Source organism: Oxyura jamaicensis, chromosome 5 (genome assembly GCF_011077185.1).
Source record: "Oxyura jamaicensis isolate SHBP4307 breed ruddy duck chromosome 5, BPBGC_Ojam_1.0, whole genome shotgun sequence".
Lineage (NCBI taxonomy): Eukaryota > Metazoa > Chordata > Aves > Anseriformes > Anatidae > Oxyura > Oxyura jamaicensis.
The window spans coordinates 38,728,391-38,736,542 of record NC_048897.1 but is presented as its reverse complement, the minus strand read 5'-3'; the positions used below and the strand labels follow the sequence as shown (position 1 = coordinate 38,736,542).

Genomic DNA, 8,152 nt, shown 5'->3' with positions numbered 1-8,152 from the left:
GGGAAGGGAAGGGAAGGGAAGGGAAGGGAAGGGAAGGGAAGGGAAGGAGCTCCGGGGCGGTGACCTTGCGGCGGCCGCTGTCCGCGGTGCTGCCGGGGCGGGGGGAGCGGGGCCGGGCCGGGCCGTGGCGGCGCTGCCCGCGGTGCTGGGGCCCGGCGGCGGGGTGCCGGGGGCCGGGGTCCCGTTGGCGGCCGCACTCACCGGGCACGGCCAGCAGCAGGAGGGCGAGCAGCGCTGGGCCCATGGCGCCGTGTGTGGGGCGGAGCGGGGCAGGCGGCAGGGAGCGGCCTGGCCCTGGCGAGGAGGGTCCCGGCGGGTGCTGAGGGGAGCGCGGCGCCGTGCCTGCCCCGGCGGCGCCCAGGCTGAGGATCCCAGACGGGCACTGCAGCAGCGGCTCGGTTATATATGGCAGCCCCTCGGAAATGGCGTCAGGAGGAAGCCGCCTCCTCTCCCCCCTGCCCTCCCCTCTGAGGCAGCCGGCCCCCAGCCGTGCACAGGGAGCGAGGAGCAGCCACACGCCGGGCTCCCGCAGCCCCGACACCCCACACCCCCACCCCCCCCGGCTGCCCGGCAAAGTGCTGCCAGGCTCCAGTCCCTCCATCCTGTAAAGCTCAGCTGGGGCGAGATGGTTGTGAGGCGTATGTCAGGAAACTGGTGAGGGTTGGGATGCGCCTCAGCCAGCACTGGCCACCTACGTGCACGGGTGCCCTCTGTGTATCACAGAAACGAGAAGTCGGGGACTGGCACCTCGTGTCCCAGCCGGCACAGCCACCTCTGCGTGGATTTGCCCCCTAGGGGTGCCCTTGCCGTTCCCTGACCACAGAAAACTAGACAAATAGTTTAGAACAGATGTTGAACTTTTTAGATGGCTGCTAGGTGCCTCCACAAAGGATAGGAGTGCCTGTAAGAGCGGTCAATTGCCAGGGAACCGGCCACAACAACGCCAGTCTGCCAATGGAGGCGTCAGGTCCCAGATGTTTTATGACAGATCTTTCAAGTAGTAGGATAGTGTTTGGTGTAAATAGCAAAATGTGTTGACTTTTAGCTCAGCGTTGTGACTCTGCAAGCAATACGTTGCTGTCCTTTCCTTAATACCTCACTCTCCTTTCTTTAGTGTTTCACAACTAGCAATACTATCACACTGTAGTGGTACATACCCTCACTGCTAAGCGCTGCAGCACTGAAGTAAGCAAGATTACCTGATCACAGGGAAAAGTAGGGAGATGAAATAATGACTTGGAGTATTCCCTTAGTCACAATCATCCTCGTGCTGTTGACAAAATGCTTATTTATTCTTTGGGTGCAGTGTCTGTGAGGGCTGCCGGTTGGATTCTCCTTTGAAAGTGACCGCAGTGTTTCTTTAGAACAAGCTCAGTCTTATTCCTTCCAATGTGCACCCTTGTTACTCAGTGTCAATGGTATGCAAGGAGTTTATTATACCTAAAGCAATTTCAGAGGTCACAAAAGTCAGGGACTTATACTAGAAAATTAAATTCAGAAAAGCACACTGCCCTGTTATGGAAGCCATGTGCTCGAGGACATGAGAACGTTTTTGTTCTGACTAAAACTTTTCTTTGAGCCCAGGGAGCACATAGGTTTCCACTTTGTGCATGGAAATGTGTTCCCAAATGTACTCTGAAATGTCCTCTAATATGCAAAATCAAAGTTCTCCTTGTCTGTTGCATTTTGTTTATTTAATAGCAGAGAAAAGCTGGAAATAAATTGATCTAAACAGTACTTTCTCAATAACATTAATTCAGGGTTATATGCTTATAAGACCAGGAAATATACACCCATGACAGTTCTTGTTGCATGGGAAACCTGCATCTAACAGGAACAACAGCTATTTTTTCTTTTTCCTTTTCCTTTTTTTTCTTTTTCTTTTTCTTTTTCTTTTTCTTTTTCTTTTTCTTTTTCTTTTTCTTTTTCTTTTTCTTTTTCTTCTTCTTTTTCTTTTTCTTTTTCTTTTTCTTTTTTTCTTTTTCTTTTTCTTTCTTTCTTTTTCTTTCTTTTTCTTTCTTTTTCTTTTTCTTTTTTTTTTTTTTTTAAATTTTCTTTTCCTTTTCCTTTTCCTTTTCCTTTTTCTTTTTTAAAATTTTCATTTTCTGTTCTTTCTTTTTCTTTTTCTCCGTGGGTGTGTGTTTCTGAGTGCTGTTGAATTTATTTATTAATTTATTTATTATTGTCTTAATACAATAGCCTTTTACTCCTTCAGGTACACCAGATCATTTTAGTCTCTGAGTATAAAACACTGAACATTATTAAGCTTGTTAATTCCCATGTATTTCAAACAGAGAAACAGATTGATCTGTTTATCGGGTTATGTTTACCCAGTCAATATTTACTTATCCTTACTTATAAATGTTGATGTTATTAGTGTGATAAATTGTCTCAGTTCTAATCCAGTTGCTTACACAAGGCCCTTTTCTTCCCTGAGGCCCCTTTTTGAGAAATGTAGAAGAATATGTGGTGCCTGCGACTATACATTTCCCTCTCTCAAACTGTGGTCTTGCATCCTTTATGCTCATTGCGATGAAGAAACTAAATGTTTTTCAGGTAGGGTATGCAATCTCCCATTGTAGTACATGATGGATGATGAATTTTTCTATATCTTGCCCCAGGGAAATGGATATGAAACTGTTAATCCAGCAATCAGTACTTCTGCTATTGGAATTTGTCTCATTAGGCACAGCTATATTAGGAACTGTCAAAGTAAAGCATGTCAGGGAAAGATTTATGTCAAAGAGCGAAAGTGATCAAATGAAAAAGTGGAAGGTATTCTGCCACTCAGGGAAAGGCAATGCCAGAAACAGACTTCAAGGGAAGAGCAGGTTTGTGAGTCTCTGAAGTAGTTTGTGGTTTAGTATACGGAGAACAGGAGTAGCTCCTTAGTGGCTGGCAAAATGTTGATGGTAGGCATTTCTGACCAATTCCAGTCTTATAAAGAAGCTGTTTATGTCTTTAGAGAACAATGCCTTTTTTTTCTTATAGCTGTTTAATTTCTAGTGCATGATGTCTGGTGAGAATATGGAGAGCTATATGCTATGACCTGCCTGCAGTGACTAGCGCAATATGTGCAATTGGACAGGACAATGAGTTATTGTGGTGGGAAAGGGATATTTGCCCTCCTAGCCTGAAAGGTGATTAGAGAAAAATGCAATGTCTGGATGGATGGAAGTAGGCACCCTGTGCTGTTGTACCAGCCATGCTCTAAGCTCAGAGAACAAGAGGGTCAGCCTGAAAGCCATGCTGATGTATGAACATCTTATATGAAAAAGGTTAGTTGGCTCAAATGTTATTCTCAGCCGACACATAAGAGCCATTTTTTCCACCAGAATCTAGGAAATAAAGCCAAAGGATCTGGGGTATGGCTCTGAGCTACTTGGAGAGCTTTGTTCTCTAATTCCTTGGCTGAAACTGGGATAAGAATTCACCCCTCTCCTGTGCTTGGAAACACTGATACTGAATTTCAGACTGCTGTGGTTTTAGAGATCTGGGAGCTAAGGCAGAGAAAGAAGAAAAGCATCATTTTCACAAAGATACCAAAAAAAAAAAATGAAGCCAATTCATGTCTATTACCTGCACCTGAGCCAAACAGATCAGTAAGCAAAATATTAACAACAATTACATTCTTGCATATGAAATTAGTAGATAACTGACTGAAAACCAGAATGTAATCTCACTGCCAAATTAGCAGCCAGGCCTATTAAAAACCCCACTTAACACCTTTCCTTCAGGCCCACGTTAGTCAGTCGTGCTTGCCTCTCAATTCCCTGACACAAGCCATGCTCGTCTGCCTGCAAATAGAAATAAGCTTCAAAGCTCAGGCTGCTGTTGTGAATATCCATCCATGCTGCTAAAAGGCAGTCCCCTCTCCTCTTTTTTTTTTTTTTTTTTTTTTTTTTTCAGGTCAGAGGCAAATTGATGTTGATTTGCTTTGATTTTCTTCGTCTAGACTGTGATTGCACCAACCTGAAATTAATTGATTTTCCTGTTCAAATGGTTACTTACACACCATCAAAAAAGCCCCATATCGTGCTCAGTCCTGACAGTGGCTACTGCACTGCCTATCCATTTCCATCCTTGCCTGGCATGCACAGCTCTCGCTGCGGCGGATGGATGATGTTCCCTGTTGGGAGGGGAGACTTCTCCATAGCAATCAGAGAATACCATCTGGATGCCCTTATGAATAGTTTGGATCTCGCTATAGTTTTTCTAAAAAACATTCAAACACCAGTCAGGAAAATATTATACTCCTCCAATGCTTTGGTCGCTTCACCTGACACATACAGAAAGGCCTTGCTTATTCCTGTGAGCCCCACTGAACCAGTAAGAAAAGCTGTGGAGATGGAGGATCTCCGTGGCCAAAATGATCCCCAACAACCTCCTCAGGAAACTACTGATTATTCCCATGGCTATGGTTCTATTTGACTTGTGACAACAACGTCTGTGCCATGCTAATGTAAATATTAAGTAACACAAAATAATTTTCAAAGTTCTAGCATGGTCTTAAACAAGTTCATGTGAAGTCCATTGATATTGCTCAATGTTTGCTTGCCCCCAAAGTCAGAGACAGATAGTCCTATTTATTGTCCTCAGGCACTAACAAGGTTTATGAGAGTTAGTGATGGCAAACAAGCACTAGGGTTAATTAGTTAAGGGTTCAGGGCTTATTTTGTTTTATTTTTTAAATGGAAAATGTGGAATTATATTTTGTAATTGAAAAAATTCTAAAGAGTAAACTTGGCAGATCTTTTCTCTTTTTTAACCTAGTCATACAAAAAAAAATACGGAGAGTGATTCAGGTCTTTAGACCTGCACTCCTCTCCTGGGGATCCGCGTGCTCACAGGATTACCCCCACACTGCCTGCAGCTCACAGCTAACACGTGGGCCCACAGTCAGCATTGGCTTCAGCCCAGATTATGCACATTAAATGGCTACCTGGTAAATTTGGTACTGATTAATCCTACTCCTCATCTTCTGCCTTTAAACACCAGCTCCTTCCTTCCTGAAGTGTCCCACGCTGTCCGTCCACTTGCTAGTTGCTAGGCCAGTTGCTCAGTGAACACCGAGCTCACCGAGGCATTAGGGTATATAGGTCTCATGGGATGCCCCCACTGCCGGAGTGTGCACACTGATCAAGCACTGTGAGCATGGCAGGGGTGTTTCTGGAGGTGTAAGTTAAACGCACTTACTCTAACTCTCCCAATTACGGACAAAATCCGTAATTAAAAAACAATTACGATAAAAAGGACATTTTTCTAACAGCGGGGTTTAGGATCGTGGAACACATGAGCACATTCCATTCTAGATGGTTTCTTTGATCTCCTTGGCTTACATCAGAAATATCACACTTGAGGAGATGAAAAGAAAGCTGAACACAGCTTGCTTCCCTGCTGCTGCAGGAGGAGGGAGGGAAGCAGTGGGGAACAGTCATCTGAGCATCTGCTTTCTGCACTCCTCTGTCCCCCCAAAGTGCCAGCCACAAAAGGCAGACTTACGAACTTCTGGGACATTTCTGTCCCCCAAGAATATTCTTCTGTAGGCAGCAGTAATAACACATCCATGGAACCACGTACCTGGAGATAGGGAGCATAAGGACACAGCAGTTGCCATTCTGGGTTGGAGCAAGAAGGCAGGATCCACCCAGAGACTCTGGGGCTTCACAGGGGCAGCGGCAGGGTCACTCCCTGCCCTTGTACCAGGCTGAATCTCAGCTTCCAAACCTTTCAGAATCTGGCCATCCATTTAACAGTGCTCCACAATGTTTTAGTGTTATTAGAAGTAGTTAGTTTTCTTGTTCCCCTGAGCAAAACCTCTCTTCATACTTGGTACATACTCCTGACTTTTTATGGCAGTGAGTACCACAGCTTGCCTAAACATTGTGCAAAAATATTTCATCTGTTGTTTTCAAACTGCATCTTACCCTGATGCTATAAGCTGGGAGAAGCAAAAGGTCTTGAATAGATTTCCCTAGACCAGTGAGGCTTTTATGGATATTTACATTTTTCCCTTAATCATCTCCTTTCCAAGAGGAACAGTCCCACTGTTCTGGTTCCTCATATGGCTCCTTCAGTCCTGGCTACTAGCCAGTGATTCCCACAGCCAAATTACCTACAGCATGGGTAGCATAGCAAAGACATGCAGGTGTATCCTGCTCTCCTAGGACATTCTGAGCCTTCACTCACTAGTGTCACAGAAACTCTTCGGGGGGTACCTGAAAGACTTGTTTTTAATTTCAGCAGTCACCACACACGGAGGCCTCAGGAGTCCGTGTGCCTTCTAGATGTATTTATTCCCTCATGAAAGACATTGTGGAGTGGAGGGGGAGAAAGTCTGGAGCTCTCAGACATGCCGGCAGTAAGGGAGTAGCAGAGTGGTCTCAGCTTGTACCAGACAACCTGACTCTGCCTGGACGGGGCAAGGAAAAAGCCTCCCAATGCAGCTTCATTCGTCGCAGTTCCCCCTGGCCCTGTCCCCAGCCACCCCCTGCTCTGGGTCAGGCCGTTCCCTGCACCTCCCGAGCAGAGCTGCACCTTCGCAGTGCAGCTGGCTCTCCCCTCAGATGTTCTCTTGATAAGGCCGTTTTTGAACACCAAATGGCACATTAACGCCAGTTAATGACTGTTCTCTCTACAGGCAAAGCAAACCCGTTCCTGCTGTATTAAACAGAGGACAGGAAGAGGTAGCCTTTCAGGTATTGAATTGCCCAAGAGCATTAGCACAGAGCTTGAGGAGCAGCCAGAGAATCTTAAATTACTGCAGCTGAGCTTTTCCTCTCCACGCAGGAGCTCAGGTTTCCTTCCTCACCAGCACTTCAGCTTGCTAGGAGAGCAGGGGCTGCAGGGCTGCTGTGCCTGTCCTTGGGAGCAGCAACTGCTTGCTGTGGAGCAAGGGACATCCCCATGCTCGGTGGACAGAATGGCTGGGACAGGTTCCTCCTTGAAAGAAAGAGAGAAAAGCCTAGCCATGTGTTTCTCTCTGTTTTTAGTGTTTGTTTTGTTTTGTTTTGTTTTGTTTTCTTTTGCTAGAACAACGTCCACTGGCTCACAACAGCTTTTTGTTTTATGGAGGCAGCTAGATAACTACAAACACGGTGAAACCCTCGTACATGTTTCATGCCCTATAAGAAGCAATTGCTGTCATGTGCAGTCCCACTGGAGCAGAAATTGAAGGGTTCCCCCAGGCAGGGAAGATAAATGGATACTACATTTGCTTTTCATTTAAACCCACAGTGAATACGTGACTTTCTGTACTGAGAAGATGCTGCAGCTGTTTTACTTGATATAGGTACGTGTAGTAAGCACTGGGTATGTAAGGCACAAATTTATTATTTACATTTCTAAATAAATCATTAATTAAAAACCTGAACCCAAACATGTACAGGTCAATAGGCTGACTCTTGCCCATTTCAGTGAGCTTTGGGCTGAGTCCTACACCTGTCACCGGGGCCTGCTGCCTCACACAGGCAGTGCTGGCCTCTGTCACTGAGCACCTGAAGGCTTCTGGCAGCCGGGGCTTCTGCAGAGAGAGAAGCTGGGGAAGCATTCCCCAGAGGCAGTGATGCCATTTTTTACTGTACTCAGGCGAGCAGTGGAGGTAACAGTGAGGATGTCAGCTACAAGCTGGAATAACTGCTGTTCAGAGGAAGTCTTAAAAAGGTGGGGGCAAAAAAGAGGTGTCAGTCAATTTTATTCATCACCAGAAATAAAGATGAGGAATCATTTTGTATTCTGTGTATCTAATGGCTGACATCAATGCTTTCTATCCCTCTGAACATCAGTTTAGAGCAACCAAAGACTAAACAGGTCTGCTTTGGTCAGCTGAAGATTTTTGTAGACCTAAGCTTGTAGCAATATTAAAAACACTGGAGAGTGAAAGATCCTAGAAAGTCTCCTTTTTATTGCCCAGATAAATCCTGAGCTGAAGCTAGCTCCTCATTACTGAAAGTGCACCTTGTGGCTGAGAAGGGTCAATTTTCCAGGGTCACTTGGAGAGGAAGTGTTGGCCATGTCAAGCACTGCTTATTAAGACTCACTTGTGAACACACTACTTGACCCAATTCCTTTCTCTGGTGTCAAAATATTTAATTAGAGCCTTACTCCAGGTTTCCTGCACTATTCTGTGGAAGGGTGCAAGCTCCAGAGAGAT

At 45.5% G+C, this 8,152-nt stretch overlaps 1 protein-coding gene across 1 annotated transcript in view; it reads right to left on the bottom strand.

Moving 5' to 3' along the window:
* CHGA (chromogranin A) overlaps positions 1 to 264 on the bottom strand; it is a 10,011-nt gene extending 9,747 nt beyond the window's left edge. Inside the window, exon 1 of the mRNA XM_035326842.1 lies at positions 202 to 264. Within this exon, the coding sequence (XP_035182733.1) occupies positions 202 to 244 (43 nt within the window). The 5' untranslated portion in view covers positions 245 to 264. The remainder of the gene's footprint in view (positions 1 to 201) is intronic.
* Between the last annotated feature and the right edge of the window lie 7,888 nt (positions 265 to 8,152).